Here is a 19,588-nt window from a genome sequence, read left to right on the forward strand (position 1 = left end):
AAAGAAACAACAACAAATTGCATTCCATTTCCCTCCATTTGGAGTCTCAATAGCAAGCCAAGCTAACCAGCTATTAGCCTTAGACTCATAGAGGTGGTCTGATGGCAACGAAATGATGAAAGTTCCACCAAAAGTTTAATTTCCTACTCGATAACACGTCAGCTCTGACATCCACGTTTTCAGTCAAGCCAGGAAATGACTTGAACTCTAAAAGAGCTAATTTAATCCATTAGCTTTACTCTCCCACCAAGCTTTCACAGACTGCTAAAGCCTCCACTCCTGTGAACTTTACTTTTGCGTCCTCATTTGGTATTTGCTTTGTGCATCCGTCTATGCATTGGAATACATGGCAAAGCCAAACCTAAAGGCATCCACACTTTGTGCATCATATGCATGCAGTTTGAAAATAGAGGCCAGAATTAATGCGCAGATATGATCCGTGTCAAACATCTCATCAAACTCTCAGCAATAAGGTGACGTTTGCTTATTTTCATCCATTTCAAACCTGTTATTGAGGTGGATTAAAAAAAAAAAAAAAAAAAAAAAAACTCCTGTTTTGATGTGCTTGATAAAAAAAAGCATCAAAGTTGCTGAATTGACAGCGTGGTGAAATGTATGCTGAAGTTAGCAGTAAAGCACTATGAAAAGGTTTGAAAAAAAAAATAAAAAAACTCAGTGTTCACTCTCTAGTTTTAAGACTACCTCTACAACACATCTTGCACAAGGTCCCTTGAGAACACACAATATTAAGCACAGGTACCGTATATACACAACAAAAACTTAGACCAAATAAGGGAAACACTGACCACTGTAGCGCAGTATGCTGTGCAGTTACTTTGTCAATTTGTAGCAGTTACGATGCATTTTGTCATCTGCTCACTGTCTGATGTAGCAAAAAACGTTGATACCGGGATACATACTGTAGAGTTACTTGATCAATACAGTGAGGTGGCGACGTGGTGCCATGCTGTCCTTATGGCCGTGTAGATGGTTCTAAATCTAACTTATAGAACACGGTCAGCTTCCCACATCTTTGGAAATCTCTGCTGAAGTCTCAAAAGGTTTATGCACTGTGAATGAAAGCGTTTTGGGATGGCTGCACTGGTCCCCGTTAGAACTAATATCTAAAAATCATCATTCTTAGCAGCCACACCGCTGGTCTCTTGTCTCAGTAGTTGCATTATTAAAAATCAGCCAATGGTACTGAAAGGTGCAAACCTGTAACCCTGATTACTTGTGCTGTCACGTTAGCATCCCCTTGGCCTCTGAGTGTGGTGAATGCCGTGAAAGTAAGACATGTAACCTGGCTAGCTGGGGGTGTAGATTACACAAAGTTCTTTGTATCTACTCGATTACACCGTGGAGCTGTGGTCTGGCGACGAAGCCACACACTTTTATCTCTTCCCTACCTACAGCAATGTTTGCCATTAGTTGTTCTCCGACTTAAAGCATCTTGACTTAGATTATAAGCACTTTCCCAAACCAAAAGGTTTCTACTGTTGGTGCCAGTCAAGCTCAGCGGTCTCCAAGTGGCTGTACCTGTATGTCAGTAAGAAGGCAGAAGAAAAACTGGAATTTTAACATCCACGTGACATTCAGTCTCCACGCCATGTCCTTTGGCCACAGTTCGATTTTACACGAAGATCAAATATTTTGCCCAACACATTCTTTGAAGTTTTCTCTGAGCTAACAGTCTTGGAGAAATTCCCAACTTGAATTTCACATTTATTTACTATTAGTGCCACAATACTTTTTTTTTTTTTTTAGTGAAACCCAACCCATGGGTCCATCACCATGTGCTCTTCAACAGTGATCAATGCTAACACAAAGCATGAGATGGGCATGAGAGGATGGCACTATTGCATTTAGAGAAGACAATCAAGTTATTCCTGTTTTTTTGGCACAGTACACACAATGATTTCAGTGCTGCCCTGAACATGTTATAAGGTGTGGATGTCCCCATTTTTTTTTTTTTTTTAACCCCTCACTAGCCTCTCTGCAATCGCAGTGTCAGGTCTCTCTTTTCCATATTCGCCTCAGAAAACTGGGCACGCGTGTCTCAGTCCATTATTTACCATCATGGCACCTGCAGGTTAATACTGTAGAACAAGTCTGCCCCAGATGAGAAGAAATGCAAGAGTCGCCCTAAGCTGGTCCATGGCAGTTTTGTGTGAAACACAGTCTTCATACAGTGATGACATTTACTCAGCAAAACAGGACAAATGTGTGTCTGACTTGCTTCCATAATGTGTTGATAACAATGAAAAGGCATTACATGAATAATATTCACCTAAACCTGAACGCTTGGTCACCATATAGCTGTAGCTTGGCTCTAGTGTGCATAATAACAGAAGTGGGGGGGCCACCTCCTGCAGAAAATGTGCAAGATTACTTATACTCAAACAGGCCTGGATAACTATCAGTAATTTAGAATTATTTTCTCTTGCTGGAGTTGTGTGTGACAGACATCTAGACTGAATAATTTACTCGCGTATACCTAAGAGATACTGTGGTAACAGAAGAAGGCCTTCCGTTTATAGTTTTATTATTTGCTTTACCCCTATACTACCCGGTCCAAATGTTCACACACACATATGGTGTTAGTGCCCTGCAGAATGACTCAAAAACAACTGTTAAAATTATTTTCAGCAGCTGCCATGGTTTGTTATCCTGGTTGAAACCGGAGTGTCATGCCGCCTCCTCTTCTTCTTCTTCTTCTTGCCTTTAGCAGCAAACCGGAACAACCTCTGGCTTTGGAGTGGACATGGTTAAATGAAATGACCTCCGCATTGATCACAGAACTAAGATGACTAAAATAAAAATTGTGCTGTGATGTAGGAGGATGTCCAGTGCTCCTCTCCTTTGCTCGGTGGCCTGTATCCTCATGGAAATGCAGGGTTTCGTCGTTTAGCGAATGCTGTGCTCTCATACGATAGAGTCTTTGATCTCTGAGCCTAACCTCACTCTGGGCCGAGGGCAGGTCGGGGAGTACTCCACGTGGCTCTCCTTAACGTTAAGCGGCCGCCGGTCGGACGACTCGGAGAAGCTCTTGCTGTTGTCCGGCGAGGACTCGTGTGTGGGGGTGCTGCAGATGTAGTTGTCATTCAACGTCTGGTAGCCTTTGTGATCCGATGTAGAAACTGGGATTGTGTTGCCATTGAGGGGTAAACTTTCAGTGGGCTTTCCCACAATCCTCGGCTTCTTCTGCTGCATGTTGGGGCACTCGCCCTGCTTCAGCATGGACTTCATGTGATCTCGGTTCCTGTAGATAACGAACAAGGAGAACACCACGAGGGAGAACGCCAACAGCGCGCACACCACGATCAGTTCGTTCCAGTACGTCTTCATGTGGACCTGCTCAGAGCGAGACACGCCGGGCATGAGGATGGTTTCTTCTTGTGTGACGTGAGGCGTGCGTGAATGACCGATCAGAGTTGTGCTTTCCTGGCGGGGCTCCGCCCTCACGCAGTAGTTGGCTAACAGCTGGCGGAATCCTTCCTCCTCAGACCAGCACTCGTAGGTCTCCATCTTGTGGGACTGGGCCACCACTACCAGGTTGCCCTCTGGGGTGGCGTAGAGAAACTGGCTGGCGCTGTCACTGTAATGCCACCTTCTCTGCGCCAAGTTGGACCGTCGCTTGCAGGGTAGGACTCGAAATGTGTTAGCTGGGATCGTGATGAGTTTGCAATGGGAGCCACCTATGGAAAAAAGAAAAAATAAGAAAGAAATTGTTTTAAAACACTCAAGATCCCTTTAAAAAATGGCAGATATGTGAGGATAAACGTGGGACGGGGTGGGTCCTTTTTCCTTCATAATAATAATTCCTTTATACAATTATAATTACTATTATGCATGTAATAGGATAGAGTTAAAGCCCCTTGTCCACACTAAGGGCTTAAAATGAAATGTTTAGTAGGACCACCTTTATTCTTCAACACAGCTTGAACCCTCTTAGACAAGTTTTTTCCTTTCATTTCTTTAAGTAATCTTCAGGGATAGTTCTTCAGGGTTCTTGAAGAACATCCCAAAGCTCTTCTTTGGATGTTGGCTGCCTTTTGTTCTGTTCTCTGTCAAGATGACCCCACACTGCTTCAATAATGCTGAGGTCCGGGCTCTGGGGAGGATTCATCACCCCATAAGACCTGTTGCCACTGATTGACAGTCCAGTTATTGCATCATTTGACATAAATCAGCTTTTTCTTCCAGTTTCCCCTTCCTAAAGAGGCTTCTTGACAGCCACCCTTCCATGGAGACCATTTCTAATGAGGCTCCAGCCGGCAGTAGATGGATCAACTGAAGAGCCAGATGCTTCTCTTAGGTCCCATGTCAGGTCTTTGAAGGATTTATTTCTTACTTCTTGAGGATATTGCGTTCAGATACTATTTAGACGACAAAAGAAGTGGCAGGTACAGCAGTCACTCCAGCTTTCTCCAATTCTTAAAGTAACACATGCCGAAGATGTGAAGTCTTCAGCTAATAGCTTTTGGAAATCACTTTCATGGTACAAAAATACTATTTTATGTCCGTCATACCGTTTTTGGTATTTTCATAGATGCAACTAAAGAAAAATTTAAAATTGGCTCTTTGCTGGGTTATTTGTTATGTGTAGATACAATACCGGCTCGGATCTTCAAGTTAACTGGCTTTTTTAACGCTTGAATGACTCATAAGTCAGCGTTAAGTGGCTTAAGAAACAAAAGAGACATTCTTGTGAAAATGGTCAGATACAAGGACTGGATTGAAAATATGAAAATGCAGCCAATGCTCAAAGAAAAAAAACAAAAAAACAAAACTTTGAATGACCTTCAGAAAGCCTGGAGAATTTTCATTCACGAAAACTTAAAAAGATGGCAAGAAAGTCCGGCTGCTTGGAGGCAAAATATAAAGAAATGAGGGGTGGATCAAGACTTTTGCACAGTGCTGTATGTGTATCAAACTTTTGCATCTACTGCAACTACACAAGAAAGCAAATGTTGAATGTCCAATGTCCCATTGAACTGCTGCACAGGTTGTCATGTAAGGGTAGTATACACTACGGAGCACGGCTGCATGACAATTGTTACCCAACTTCATTTTCAGAAATGACATGTTTCATCTTGTCTTTGTGCACGTTGTTTTTGGGATGCATCAAGTAGATCGCAACACTTGAAATTAGAGACCAGTGCGCAGACTGAACACACTCACGAGAAGCCGCTGGTCTGGCAGATCTGGGGCTGGAAACAGTCCTGTTACAAATCGCTGATGTGTCAGCCTCCTCCACGTCCTGCTGCCAGTGGCTGAAACAAAACATACCAACGAAAAAACAACAGAGTGAGGGGAAGCAGCTGGAATTACAGGCACCTTAGATGGACTCACCTCCTCTTCCCAAGCCCGTTATTTCAAAATCTGTGTGCACAGCTTTATCAGCGTGACTCACAGACCAATCCTCTTTGTTAAAAGCACAAGCACAGGCACATGACTGTGAGCCAAGTGTTTATTTCATGAGTTTGTCTGGGTGAATGTTCACAACATAAAACTGTGGTCGTTAAAAGTGAAATAAAGTGCATGTCGTCCTGTACAGACAGAGTAGCAATGTTTGTGTGACTTAAAGATCAGTAATACAGGACTTACTGACATTCATCATTCCAAATAATAATAATAATAAAGAAACTTATTGACTTTGTAAAGACTGACTTTTAATCAAGAACCACCTCGAATTTTTGGCTTTGGAGGCAAAAAAATAAACAAATAAATAAATAAAATGTGTCAGCTCTTTAAATGGAAACTATTAAACACCAATATTGTGACACCTTTGGCTAATTCTAGAAGGGCAATTCCTGTCTTAGAATTCAATAGATTTCACGTCTTTGTTTTATGACCACAAGTCTGTCAAGTTAATGGCATTTCTTTGGATTTAACATGTTAAAACAAAATTAGGGAACGTGGTAATTACAATGTCTGCATTGCCAGGCTAATGCCGTCACGGTGCACTCGCAATGACGCCTAAATACCCAACATGCAGACTTTTAGCCTTGTTGTTTTCTTACATGCATGTTCAAGCTACTTGGTTGCTCCGATTTTTAAAATTCAAGGAAAAACTGGGAAATGATGAAGTTCAATTCCATACATTTTCTTAAATGTTTAACCCTTTTCAATGTAAATATAATATTCAAAAAGAAAAGAAAAAGAAAACCACAATTTTGTTATAATAGGGATATAATAATAATAAAAGTAGGGATATTAGAAATATTTGTGGCAGTACATGTCAGACAGTGCTAATGACCTTACTCTACGGGACTTCTCACCTGTCGGGGGGAGCCATCCTGACGTCCCGGCACAGCCGCCCGGTCCAGGCGCAGTACGGGTCTCTGGACAACACGCACTCGCCGCAGCTCAGGTAGTTGGAACAGTTGGCCACGGGAACCTCCACCAAGCCCGAGTACGACGACACAAACAACAGACCCTGCAGAAGACGGAAAACATCTGTGAGTGCGTGTGCAACACAAAAGGTGAATTCAGGGCAGAAGAGGCCTTCTGCTTCTGGTTATGGGTTTCTGATTTCAAAAAGGGGAAACCATGTTGAAACAATTACTTAGGAGAAACACAGGGGCACAACCTGCATAATGGGCTAACTCTGGCCAGCTGCTTTCTGTCTTCAATCCAGCCGAGTGGAATTTAAACTTTGTGATAACGTGTTCAAAATTAAAAGAGTGTTAGTTACTAAACTAATTCTATTCATTCTCTTGCAGAGCGAACACTGTTCCAGTTGACATGCGTTTAACACATGATTTTCCCACCCCATGGCGCAGTCATCCTAACACACAGTGTACCCCTTCTTCTCAAACAAAGTCTATTTTTAGGCCAGCTTATCTACTGATGCATTAGATAGACATCAAGTGGATTCCGCCTTACTCTTTCATGTCCCTATTTGGAGCCAAGAATATACTCGCAAAAAGAATCTTAGACTTTATTAGAATTACAGAATGGCAGATAAGATTACAATTTGGCAGCACTGGGTAGAGGAGAGATCTTTATGTAATAAAGGGAGAAAGGGTAATGAAATTTAGCTCTGGCTAAGATGCCAGAGAGGATAATAAATGCTACTCCAGACAGCGCTATAACTTACTGCAAAACTCAATGGATTGGCCCCAGCGGGGGAAAATAACTGCAGCCAGAGTGTGCTCTTTCACATCCTCATTGATTGAAAATTAATTAACGTTTGATAGAAACTGAGAAAAGACCGTACAATAGTAACTATCACATATGTATATTCATTTGTAGCATCTGCACTTCAATTGGTTTCTACACTAAATCGCTTTATTTACCCGTTGAGGATCGAGTTCGATGTGTTGCACAGGCTGAGGCTCAGCGAACAGAACCATCTCCTCTATGATGTGCATCTTATCATTGGCATTGATGGCCTTGTGAAGCTTTCCATCATCTATGAGAAACAGAAGTGAGTAATAATGTGGTCACGATGAAGCATATGACACCGTGTTCCTCTCCATGAAAGCGATTTGCTGTCGTTTCGTGACAAGCTGCACCTGTCCCAATGAAGAGCACGTCGTAGGCCCGCTCCATGCCCTGGATCTTGTGAACAGCGATCTGGGTGTAGTGCACGCTGCGTTTCAGCAGCAGCGGAGCGCTCCGGATCACGCTGTCCATCAGGAAATGGTCCTTGACAAAGTTGAGCACTTTATCGGGCATGTGCAGGGATGACTGGATGCCCATTTGCCTGGCATGGTTGGTCACACACTGCAGAAGAATGAGATGAGAAAAAATACATATTCAAGTTCACACATACAATAATTACTTCCAAATATTGTTTCACTGTTATTTTGCCTTACGATGTCTTTTACAGTCATACTTTGGCCTCATCTCGTCAGTCCATAGATGCCGTTAATCAATCTTAATCAAAAGGTTTTTATTGCTTGCGGTGCTTAACACTGAATCTTACTGCAGACCTGAGTTTACGTTAATCTGTACGACTCTCATTGGGAAGCCACCTTCTTACCCCACGACGGTGCTGCATTGGTACCCCCAGTCCATACCAAACTGCTTTTAGTGTCTGTGCTCTGAAAACATGGAAGTCTTTACAATGGACCCTAAAAATGGTGTCTTATGAAACCTTCGGTCATTTTTAACTCCTTATTCTGGACCTTTGAACCCAATGCTTTAAGTTAACGCTTTGTTGCATCTGGATGCATTACCTTTACAACTTTTATGTTAACTTTTATGTTAACTTCAATTTAATTGGAGTGTTCTTTTTGCTGTGTATCCCCGTTTGTAATTGAAAAAGATGGGCTATATATTGTTAGTTTGGAGGCATTTTTAATGCTCAATAAAACATTTTAGCAAAGCAGTACTTTTGGATCCCGTCTTAGAATAAAGAAAATAAAAGGACAGCATCTGCCGTCAGGCTCACAAGCTGAGGAGCCCCAGGCTATATCTTTAGGTGGTAGAAGCCTACAATACACTTTTAAAAGCATGTGATAACTAAAGCACATATCCCGGCAGTATGACAGCCTCTGATTGTAGCCGTTGTGTGAACTCTGGTTCCTCTGATGTCATTTGAATGCACAAACTGAATCAAAACAAGTTGTACTGTCGTCCTAAATGATATTTGTCACAAGATTTCGCCTTCATGACTCACCGCCCCGGGCCGTGGCTCTGGTACTTGGTGGTTGTAGGTGTACCACTGCTGGGTCTCCCTGTTGACTTCACGGTAGCGGCCGCTGAAGGCTCTTTCCACCTGCGCCATGCTGAAGGCACACACAGCTGAGCTTCCTGATGCTCCTTTATACCTGCAAACAAATGGACAAATGTAGAGTTTTAAGGATTTTGACTTCTGTGAAAATAGCATTTGGCAGTGTAAACTGTTTAGGGTGTTTTTGGGGCTCAGGAAGCCGTGTGTGACATAAAGGACAGCTGACATACAGCGCGGTCACAGTTTGAACCACTTCCTGAACTTGTGTCTTACCACTGAGAGGTGAAGACGCCATAGAAGACTGTGCTCTCCCAGCTGTCTCCCATGGGCTTCAGAACAAACATGTCCTGGATGATGTTGAAGGGGAAGCCGTCGTCAGGCAGGGAACACAGGAGCTGAGCCTTCAGGAAGGTGGTCCATTTCTTCTGCAGCACTCGCTCACCTCCCTTGTCACCCTGAGAGGAGATCAGGAGATTCAGCATGTTGCAAAAATATCAAAGAAGACCAAATGTCCCATGAATGATTTCTCTGTGGGAGGTCGAAAGGGACATAATCTTTCATTTGGACTGTGGATGCAGGCCTAATGCTGATCCAGTCGCAGGAGAGGACACGGTCAACAGGAGCGTGTTTCACAAGCAGGTGAGCAGCAGCGGTGGGTGGGAGTTTGACTCTGATACAAGTGAAAATCGGATTTCAGCCGGAGAGGTTGCAGCTGCAGTGTAAAAGATGTCATGGTCTCTGAACACACGCCAGGACTTCCAGAAACAGGAGGGAGTCAGCTAACCGTTAGTAAGCCCTCAATTGGAGTTTACATTTACCGTTTGAAGCCAACAGGAACAGCTACTTAATGAGATCGCAAACTATTTCAGATTTAGGTCACTGCCATTGACATAGTTTGTAATCAAAGCTGTTTCCAGAAAAGTATACAAGGCACACTTGTATAATGAATGGGGGCTTACGGAGCAGACTCTCAGCTTTAATTTCCATTTAAACTGGGGGAAGAATTTAGGAATTGAACATCTTTAACATTTAGAACGATGCTTTTCAGAGGCTCAAACGTAATTGAACAGTTGAGTTGAAAAGCTCCTCGTGAACAGACGCAGGCTTTTTGTTCATTATCAACCCATTTATTAAGAAGGTTAAAGCTCCAGAGATGGAAGTTGCTCTGAACCCACAATATGCAGTCAAATGCTTTCAGTGCAAATGAAACAAGTAATGTTTTGGCTAATAAACTAATTCAATAGAAAGAGTTCAGGAACATGAACCAGTGAGCTCTTCAACATAAAAAGTCCATGACAACGGTTTACAACAGCCATAGATGATCAGAGGATCTTTTCCATAGCTGAAAAGTTGCCTACAAGCTTCAATAATAGAAAGGCCAGATGAGACTAACCAGCTTAAAAATCCAGCTGAACCTACGCCAGAATTATGAGAAGAAAAATTAAACAGCGATCCAAATCATCTGTGAAATTTTTGTTTCTATTGATCATGTGACAGAAGATGGATGCATTCAAATGAATTCTGAAGTGTCCATACATTCTGATTTAACTACGCCTCTCTGTACAGATGGACAAGGACCCAATGCATAAAACGCATGTGAAAGCAAACCAGGAGCTTTTGAAGGCAAAGTAGTGGAATATTCTGCAGTGACCAAATCACCCAGTCTAACCCGGGTCTTACAGCCTGTGGTTTTGTCATGAAGTGAACTGTACGCTCAAATTCACAACTGAAGACAGCTGCAGGCCTGGAAACGTATCACAAAGGTGGAAATCCATTCTTTGGTTGCGCATGGGTTCAAGGCTTCATAAAGGAACGTGCAGCAGATTCATGAGAGGAAGCTCCTCTACTGTCAGACAGTAAAAAAAGTTAGAAACACATCACAAAGTCCCAATAAATAATGTATGTTGCAATTGATCTGTGGCTGGAAAAACCCAGAGTATTTTGAAATCATGCTGCAATCTATCCCCTTTGTGTCAGAGGGTACAGTTGAAGTCAAATAAGGAAAAAAAAATACTGGTGATAGTGACCATTCATGACCGCTTCAATAAAATAAGCCAAATAAACAGTAATCAGAAACAGGATTTTCAATGTCTTCATGAAATCTGATGCACTGAAATCCTTTCCTGTGGTGGTACAAAAGGAGTTAAAAAATATTTTACAACCAACTCCCCACATAAAAAGAGCTCAAAATATCAGTTCCTCTTTGAAGGAGAGGAAATGGAAAAGCAAAACAACAGTAAGTTATTAATTACAGCTTTGAAATCAAGATCAGTGGCTCACATCTGATGTCTCCCCCAACACACAGATGAGGTTTTCACTCCCAACAGCTTTCAGATGAGTTAGCCATTACTAGCAATTATCAAACCGCTTATAAACACGCACAGAAAGGCACTCCCCCAACACACTCCTAGCCAACGAGCAGGAAAGCGCAGGAGGAGCCGAAGGAGGACCAAAACAAGTGGTCGCGCCCAATCTCAGGGCAGTTACACTGCATCAGATCCAAACTATCCCATGAGCAACTCCTTCAAAATCCAGAAAAAAACTCTTTCATAACAGTAGAAAGAGAGAATCACCTTTGGGGAGATTAAGTTCAAAACTGGATCTACCTCCTCCTTTTGTGTGCTGTCACACACAAACAATCACTGCGCTCGGAAGTGAGTTGAACCCTTGAGGGACTGATGCAGGGCCTGGGAGCCAATTACAAGGCTGCTCTGGCAGTCTGTCTGTATAATGAGGAGCCCACATTCCTGCTCTCTCAGCTGTCCACGGCTTGTTGTTGCTGTGCTCTGCTGCGCAGCTTGTACTTTCAATCGCTGCAACCACTCCCCTCTGATAGCTGTGCCCTCCAAAACGCTTCTCTGCCCCTCATATTTTTTTTTATCCCACTTAAGATTCCTCTTGTTTATCAACTTCAGGAGTAGGTGAACACGAGGTAAGGAAAAAAAGCTGGTGAACAGGGTTCATAATCTGCCTGCTTTCCCCCCCATCCCTTAGTGAGCACACCTGAATAAACACAAGAAAGAGGGAGTGGAAGAAGGCAGGGGCACAGATAGGAAAGGAGGGAGAAAAAACAACAACTCGGAAGCAGGAATTCTTGGCAAACTCAAGTAAAGCAGTAGTTAGAATACTCCCAAAAAAAAAACAAAAAAAAAACACTCATTTTGTTATTCATTTAAAAAAAATATATATATATATATTTATCTTATCTGATGAGAAACACATTCTCCTTCTAAGTGTATGCCAAGATGAACCTACACACCGGACGTGATTCAGATATCAAATACAACCACAGTCCAGTATTACTGGACTACTTGGCCTGGGACACGGGAGGAAATAGTGTGTTCTTTCTGTCAGTTCGCACAAGTGTGTGAGATATGGAGCCTGCTGACAGGGAGGAGTCGTCATACCTCGGTTTTACCTAACCCTAATCTGAGTTCAGCCCGCTGTGCAGGCTTACTGCATGAAGTGAAAGGAAAAGCTGGATATCGTGGTCGTGATGTAGCTTTTTTTTTTTTGACCTTTACAACGGCAGCTGCAGCAACAGTCAAATAGAGCTAATAAAGGGCAGATGAAACCTGCCACAATTTGTGGCTTCTCAATATCGGACACAAATTTAAATCCGTCTGGCCAGGTAATCAATGCAAGTTTCTTTTGCACGCGGCTAGACAGTAAATGGGATTCTTGTAAGCATTCATCGACTAAATTAAGAGTACTAATGCGGCACGACTGCAGCTCCGAAACAGCGTTTGAAAAGACGCCATGAAAGAGGGAGCTGCTGCATTCCAGTGGAAAAAAAAAAGGCACTTTACAGAGGAGAAAAGCTATTCTTCTGCCTCTCTTGCACAGTTCAACTGCAGCAAGTTGCCACTGTCTGCAGGGCCTTTCTGTCAATGATTTCCATATATAGAACCCAGGAGGTGCTCTGCCGGCTGCAAGAGGTGTCGCAGCACAGAGTGCCAGAGCCTTGCAGGACTAAGTCATTAAGCTGTCGCTTGAGATTACATGCTGTCCCCACGATTACTCACATTACTGCCTCCATGAACAGGAGGCATCAGTCAGGGAGGGATGCTGAGTGCATGTACATCACAGTTTCATAGCGTTTTAATTGATCTCATAATGGGCGAAAAGGGGTAAAGTCTGCGGCTGTTTATCAAGGTTGATCGACCAAACTAAACTGTCAAGGAGGTGGGGGTCAAGGCAGCGTAGATAGTTTAAATGATCCGAGGGACATCTGCAGTTGCCACAGTTTGCATAATTTGCCTGCAACAAAAAAACAGGCTCCATTGCGGGGAGGAAAAGGCATTTCATTTTGCTGCGAAGCACCCTTGAATACTAATAATGCCTGCAAAGCTCAAAGGGCTGGTGGAGAAAGGCGAGGAGCTGGTGGGATGGACGAGTGCAGCTGACATTGTGAGGGAGATGGAAGGAGAGGGGAATATGACATTGCAGAGAAACGGGAGAGAAGGGCAGGAGGGAGGGAGGGAGGGAGGGAGGTGATGATTCAGACAAGAGGAAACAAAGTCTGCTGAAAACATGTTTGTACAGTCAAATAGAGAAACCTTTAACGCACCAGCGATGTTTTTCCATTGCAGCCAAACAGGCATGACACACAGTTTAACGTTACCAAATGTGCTTTTGACACGGGAGCGTTCCATTTTGTTTTGAGGCAATTGTATCAGGATGAATGACAGGAGGGACAAGCCCTGCTGCACCTCTTTCTTTTGCATGACCATCTGGTGTCATCACCTCACCCCATGAGTCTTACCTTACACACGCGAGCAATCCTCGACACGATGGTGTTGTCAAAGAAGTCAAACTCTTTTCCCGCCTCACTAAAGAAGAAGTAAATCTTGTCGTCGTCGCCCATCGGGTTGCCTACTGGCTGACTCTCCTCGATGTAAGCCGACCCGACAAAGACCGGATCTGTCAAGAATAGAAAACATGCTATACCTTTATCATTAACACAAAAGGTTTTGGGTTTTTTTTGCCCAGCTGTTTCGTCACTTTTGCAACTTAAACTTGGAGAGAAGTCGGAGAACTCCGTCAAACAATCCCGTGAGAGCAGAGGCGACCAGATTCTCTATATAATTGTACTCAGATGTCTCATCAGGAGCACTCTGCATGGATTACCAAGAGATAAGAAGACAAGAGAGGCCTTAATTGTGCGCAAAGTGCAGTTTACTCCGGCAGGAGCGATGGCAGCCGACTGAGGCTGTTTTGATGTACATGTGTGGCAGCTGATAGGCCCGGACTCCCGCAATCTACGAGGGCTTGTCTTTGCTCTCTGCCTGCACGCATTAGTGAATGCGCCTCACTAATGATCGCTACTTTATGGAGCTTATCTGTTTTGAGGATGCGTAGAAAGAAAGAAGGAAAAAAAAAAACACACACATGGGAGTTTACCTTGCAGCCATTTTAGGGAGTTTTCTGTCTTCAGTGCAGTTCCTTGACCCAAGCTTTTGTAAATGACTGGCTCATTACCTTGGAAGTTACTGACAGTACCAGTATACAACTCACCATCTGGAAGAAAAACAAAAGGAAAAGACGAAGATTGAAGTCAGCCTGCTATAAACAAACACTAATTATGAAGAAGTTATAAGCTGGAGATGAAGTCAGTGATAAAGAGAGCTGTTAGCGCCATAACAGAACAGCGAGTGAGGAATAAGACCACCGCCCCCTCATATCCACTTCAATTACTTACTAATTGCTTGTTAAAGAAGTTGAACACAAACAGTGTCTGTTTGTGTCCGGCTATTTATTAGAGAGTCTGATGCAGACAAACAACATTAGCAGCCACATCATGACTCATTACCGAATCAAAAATGCAGCAAACATCAAAGCGGCTTCAGAAACGTCTCTCTTCCCAAGTGGAAGCCATTCACAACAAGCGTGTGTGTTACTACATACCAACAATGATGGCCGTGGATTTGTACTGTGGATTAAAAGGACAGCGACTGCGCCCATCTTCCATCACGATCTCGCCCACCTCGTCTCTCTCCAGTGCGAAGGTTGACGTGTTCTGAAGACAATCAGCCACAGTCCAATTAAAACTCGACTTAGAGTGAAAGAGTGAAAGAGATAAAGTGAGGTCAGCGGCTACAGATAGTTCACTGACATTTTGGAAGTCTGGTCACTTCGAACATACTGTGTAATGTCGCCCTGACAGATTACCAAGCCTAAGCTTTTTGGACACTGCATGCAATTTTTCATGTTTAAATCAGAGCATCTGTAAGGATTGTTCATTTTAACGATGCACGTCTGCTCCAACAAATGCTAAAAGATTATTCCGTCTGCTACAACAAATGCTAAAAGATTATTCGGATTAGTCTTCATTTTCATTATTACCAACAAATCCAGTCATCTTTCTAATCAAAGTGTAACGCTCTTTATTCCTGCTAAAGTTGTTTCACCAAGCATTGAGCACAGCCCGAGAACATTAATTCCACTCCTTTCCTCCTGTATGCTTCTGTTGCTGTAAATGCTGGCGAATGTGTTTTAATCCCTTGCTCAAAATAGTTCCCGAAATTCTGCATCTGCTAAAAACTACAGTGACCAGCTGTTGCTACTTTAAAAAGCTCCCATGATATGCTTTTCCACGTATCTGAGGGTACACCATGGACAGGTCACCAGTCCATCACAGGGCCACACAGAGACTCACCCGCACGGCTAGGGTCAGTTCATGGACACCAGTTAACCTAACATGCATGTTTTTGGGCGGTGGGATGAAGCCAGAGTACTCAGAGAGAACATGCAAACGCCACATAGAGAGAGGATCTGAACCAGGAAGCCTCTTGCTGTGAAGCAGTGAAGCCAACCACCATGCAGTGATCTCTTTTTGGTTGTGAGGGCAAGTTGACCCTTTTCAGATTCCCCAAAGACCCAGCGATTTTGGATGAGTGGTTGCGGTTTGTGTTTCCTGGCTAGGAACATAGGCGAGAAAAGGTTTGGGTTGTTCGCTATGCTGAGAGGACGGCCGCTTTCTGAACAAGGACCGGTACGATGCTGCCTTCGTGGGGAGACTGAAAACTCTTGGCTGTGCCAACACTAAAGGGGCACGAGCGTTTACCTAAAGCGGTGAGTAAAATCATTTAAAATGCCTTTAAAAAGAGGAAAAATTGTCAGTGTTTCCTTACTAAAATAAATATTTCCTTTAAATGATATATTTCTTCAATTCCTACTGAAATTTTTTATCCCCTCCCCCAATGCAATGTCATGGGAGACTTTGTTACTCATTTAAACCAAAAGCTTCTCAATAAATGATTCCCTTTGTAGCAAATACTGACAGGAAGAACAACTCCTTAAAGTATTCAATGTACACAGTGAGTGACTAAAAACATAATGTTGAGGGTGACTTGACAAATAATATGTGGACAATTTGCACTAAGAGACAGAGCTTGCTCAATAGCCAGGGATAGTTTTGATCTGATGCAGTGGAACTGCCCTGAGATTGGGCATGGCCACTTGTTTTGGTCCTCCTCTTGTGATTTCTTTGTTTAGACTGCTGGCCAGCAGTCTAAACAGACAGGCAGTATGAAATGGCTCCGTTGCCTGGAAATTCTTCTCATGCTTCTTCGCTATAAGTGATGTTGTTTTTCTTAGAGCTTGTTTTAATACATGTCCGACCTTTCAATTGTTCAGCGTTTCTTTTAGGCCTCAGTGTCCCGTTACACGACCGCGACTGTTTTGAGAAGCACTATAAAAACAAAACATTTATCAGTCTTAATAATATACATATCCGAGTGTCTGGCTGGTAGGAAAACTCGGGCTGACATGCATACGCACAGAGTTGTGGACTCTGTCAACATGGCCAATAGGGCTCAGGTTGGAATCCCAGTTCAGGGCCCACGTCCAAACCAAGTTTCGCTCAGAGGCATCCCATGTTTTTCTTTTCACTTTGACGTCAAGGGGCCGAGTTTAATGCCCGTTTTAAGAGCCGAGCAGTCTCCGAGCTCAAATTGACCCCTCCGATCAGTGAAGTCAGCCTCGTCTTAGCTGACGGTTACCAGCACTCCAGATGTAGTCGTCAGCTAGATAAACAGATCTACTTCTTCCCTCTCTCTGGGAATCACACAGCTTGTGTACCCCCCGTTGCCATGTCTGGTTAAAAGGTCTCAGCAGGATTTGGTTACGCTTGGATCACAACAGATCCAACACAGACACAGGGGATAAAACAGGCTTGATTTGAAACCTGCTGTATTGAGTGGAGTGGAAAGAAAAAGATCAAAGATTTTGCTAAATGACGGGAGGAAAAAAGAAAAAAAACTTTGTTAACATTTAGATTGAGATGCAGTTACTTACTATGTAGGCGCAGATGGGACTGAAGGCATAGGTGCCACACACATAGAGATGAGTGCTATTCAGCCGCAGAAGAATCTTGATGTAATTGAAGCAATCAGTCTGGATGGGAACAAATCAACAGTGTCAGGTCCATAAATTCACGAGAAATTTATAGAACTGACTCATTTGCTTGAGAGCTCCTTAAAATCTCAGTCTGTAATACAATATATCATAGGTATAAATCTCTGAGAGAAAACACTGTTTGACAGAAGCCGTTTAAAAAGTATTCTCCTTTCCTCAAACACTGCTGGGAAAACCTCCCAGCATCCCACAGCAGTTGCCCTTAAGAGCTTTCTGTAATACACAGACCAGAGTTGTACGCAGCACGCGGATTACCGAGGCGCGTCGCCCAGGGATACAACAACTGGCATGACAACAAAGCAACAGACGGGCTAAAGTAGAAAGAGTAATTCCCCAGTGAGTGAGCACACTTGATGAACCAGCTTGTAACTACTGGAAAGGTTTGTCAACATGAAACTCCGCTCTTTTCATCGCCTCAAATGTGAAACAAATAGGAGACTGCAAGGGGAGTTCAAACGCGGTGCGGAAAATATCGGTGCTTTCGACGCTGTGTTCATGGAACTGATTTGGGGGAAGAAGAAAAAATAAAAAAAATCTCACCTCCAGGTTCTTCCCTTTAAAGCTGCACTCTTCTCTTTTTCCGGCAGGAGTGCCCCACGTCAGCTGAATATGAAGAGGAAAACCTGAGTAAGTCATGTGAAGTGCAGGCCAACCCATGCGGATTCTGAACTTTACCCTGAATCATCAGCGAGCCAAACCTTCCACATTTCTTGTGAACCAGCAAGTTGGGCTATAAAGCTGGATTGCAACATTGACTCCGATAACCCGTCTAGCATTTTGTCATACTAACATTCTTCTGCAGCTTGGCCTTGCTGATGTCCGACAGGCTGAGGGCGAACAGCGCCTCCCTGGCTCCGACGTACAGCATGTCGTCTTCCTGGCTCAGCAGCAGAGAGGTGTAATTGAAGACGCCGTCCACTGAGAATCTCTTGGCTGATCTCTCCTTTGCATCTGGATAGAGCAGAAAGATACACGCACAGGCAGCAGATTACCATCACATAACGGGACAGAACAGAGGAGAGCAGAACATGTCCTGATGCTCGTGGTACAAGTAAACACAGATCTGCTCAGGCTCATCTTTCTTTTTAGAGGAGAATGGATTTATTACTACAAGGAAAGAACAAGTACATTTGTACTTTGCAAACATGTCGAGATGTGAGGTGGCTTTTGTTCATGAATCTTTCACTAAGAAGGTCATCCGTTTAATCCAACCAAGTCCACTGTTCACATGAGCTCCTCGTGTATATTTCTCCTTAAAAGCATGTGCTAGATAAACAAAATGTTCCGCGCTGTTTTAGTGTTGCCATTAGTCGGTGGAAATACAGGCTGCTCTTGGCTGCGTTGGTGATGTTGTTGGTCCTGCAGCTTTGCTCTGCTGTGAGATCGGAGCCGTTGAGGAGTGAAACTAAACAACTACGACTGTCCAGCGCAGATATCGTCTGTGCTTTTTACCTTCGCTTCTTTGTTCTGCTTTGCATTCTCTGTAAATAAAATCAGATGTCGTCAGCCTGTCCTGGCATAAGACAACGAAATAATAAGCCAAAGTTACCTCTTTTTAGAGGAACGCACAGAAGCCCGTCTGCACTGGTCCAACACTATGCAATGCAGACAGATCTCGACCTGCTACTATAAATGAGCTCATAGCCATATATCATCTAAAAAAACCAAACTCTTATGTAAGTGTGTGTTGGCCATGCTTTCTCTCCAGAAGCAGACACAGTGGATCATTCAAATGATCAATTACAGGTGAAAAAAAAAATGAAGAAGCATTCACAAAAAGATATTTCCATTTCCTCTTTGATTATGTGCATAAAAACTTTTATTTCCATCAACCTGTTCACAACTTAAAATGACACTTGATGGAAACAAGACTACCGTCTCCTCCACAATGTTGCTCTCAATTTTCTCGACATGGTTTTGTAATACTGCTGAAGGCTGAAAGGTTTGAACTGGTCTTTTTTGGTCATCACAATCACATCTCACTCTCCACCATAAGCAGTTCCTGGTTCTGAACCGGCAGAGTGTTGAAGTCACTCTGGAACCAGTCTTCAACGCTCAAGAACTGGTTGGCGGTCAGACATCTCCTCAAAACCAGCGCTGGAATGGCCTTGGCTGAAAAGAGGTAAGAGAGGTAGTCAAATCAGCATTGTTCACAAGGCAGCCAGCAGCTCCATGAGATCATTTAATGTATGTCACAAGAAGACACGTCCCCACTTTCCTCAGCTGCTGAGGCCGTCTCTTCTCAACTATGTATTGGCAGCAGGGCAAAAGGCTCCTCTACTCAACACTAATCTACGTCTCTTTTCATTCTGCTGCCTCTTCAAATAGATCTTGCAAGTGCTGGGCCATAAGTCAAATGAGTTACTGTACCCTCACATCATCCCGTTCCTGCAGCTTCAAATAACTCCAGTGATGAACTGCAGACCTGATGTACATTTATTTTTTTTAAACTGGGAGCAACCAAACAACTCGGAGTCCTCTATG

General features: G+C 43.3%; 1 protein-coding gene across 2 annotated transcripts in view; it reads right to left on the reverse strand.

The window, feature by feature from the left end:
- Nucleotides 1–19,588, reverse strand: part of sema4bb (sema domain, immunoglobulin domain (Ig), transmembrane domain (TM) and short cytoplasmic domain, (semaphorin) 4Bb) — a 46,247-nt gene continuing 26,659 nt past the window's right edge. For both annotated transcript variants that reach the window (XM_072380269.1, XM_072380270.1), the window contains exons 3-15: nt 17,895–18,055; nt 17,645–17,707; nt 16,985–17,083; nt 14,594–14,705; nt 14,090–14,206; nt 13,452–13,609; nt 8,960–9,141; nt 8,633–8,783; nt 7,524–7,734; nt 7,305–7,420; nt 6,285–6,442; nt 5,185–5,276; nt 1–3,698 (exon numbers count right to left, since the gene is read on the reverse strand). In XM_072380269.1, the coding sequence (XP_072236370.1) occupies nt 2,926–3,698; nt 5,185–5,276; nt 6,285–6,442; nt 7,305–7,420; nt 7,524–7,734; nt 8,633–8,783; nt 8,960–9,141; nt 13,452–13,609; nt 14,090–14,206; nt 14,594–14,705; nt 16,985–17,083; nt 17,645–17,707; nt 17,895–18,055 (2,393 nt within the window). In that variant the 3' untranslated portion in view covers nt 1–2,925. The remainder of the gene's footprint in view (nt 3,699–5,184; nt 5,277–6,284; nt 6,443–7,304; nt 7,421–7,523; nt 7,735–8,632; nt 8,784–8,959; nt 9,142–13,451; nt 13,610–14,089; nt 14,207–14,593; nt 14,706–16,984; nt 17,084–17,644; nt 17,708–17,894; nt 18,056–19,588) is intronic.

This window comes from Leuresthes tenuis, unplaced genomic scaffold (genome assembly GCF_036924035.1).
Source record: "Leuresthes tenuis unplaced genomic scaffold, fLeuTen1.0.hap1 SCAF_2, whole genome shotgun sequence".
Lineage (NCBI taxonomy): Eukaryota > Metazoa > Chordata > Actinopteri > Atheriniformes > Atherinopsidae > Leuresthes > Leuresthes tenuis.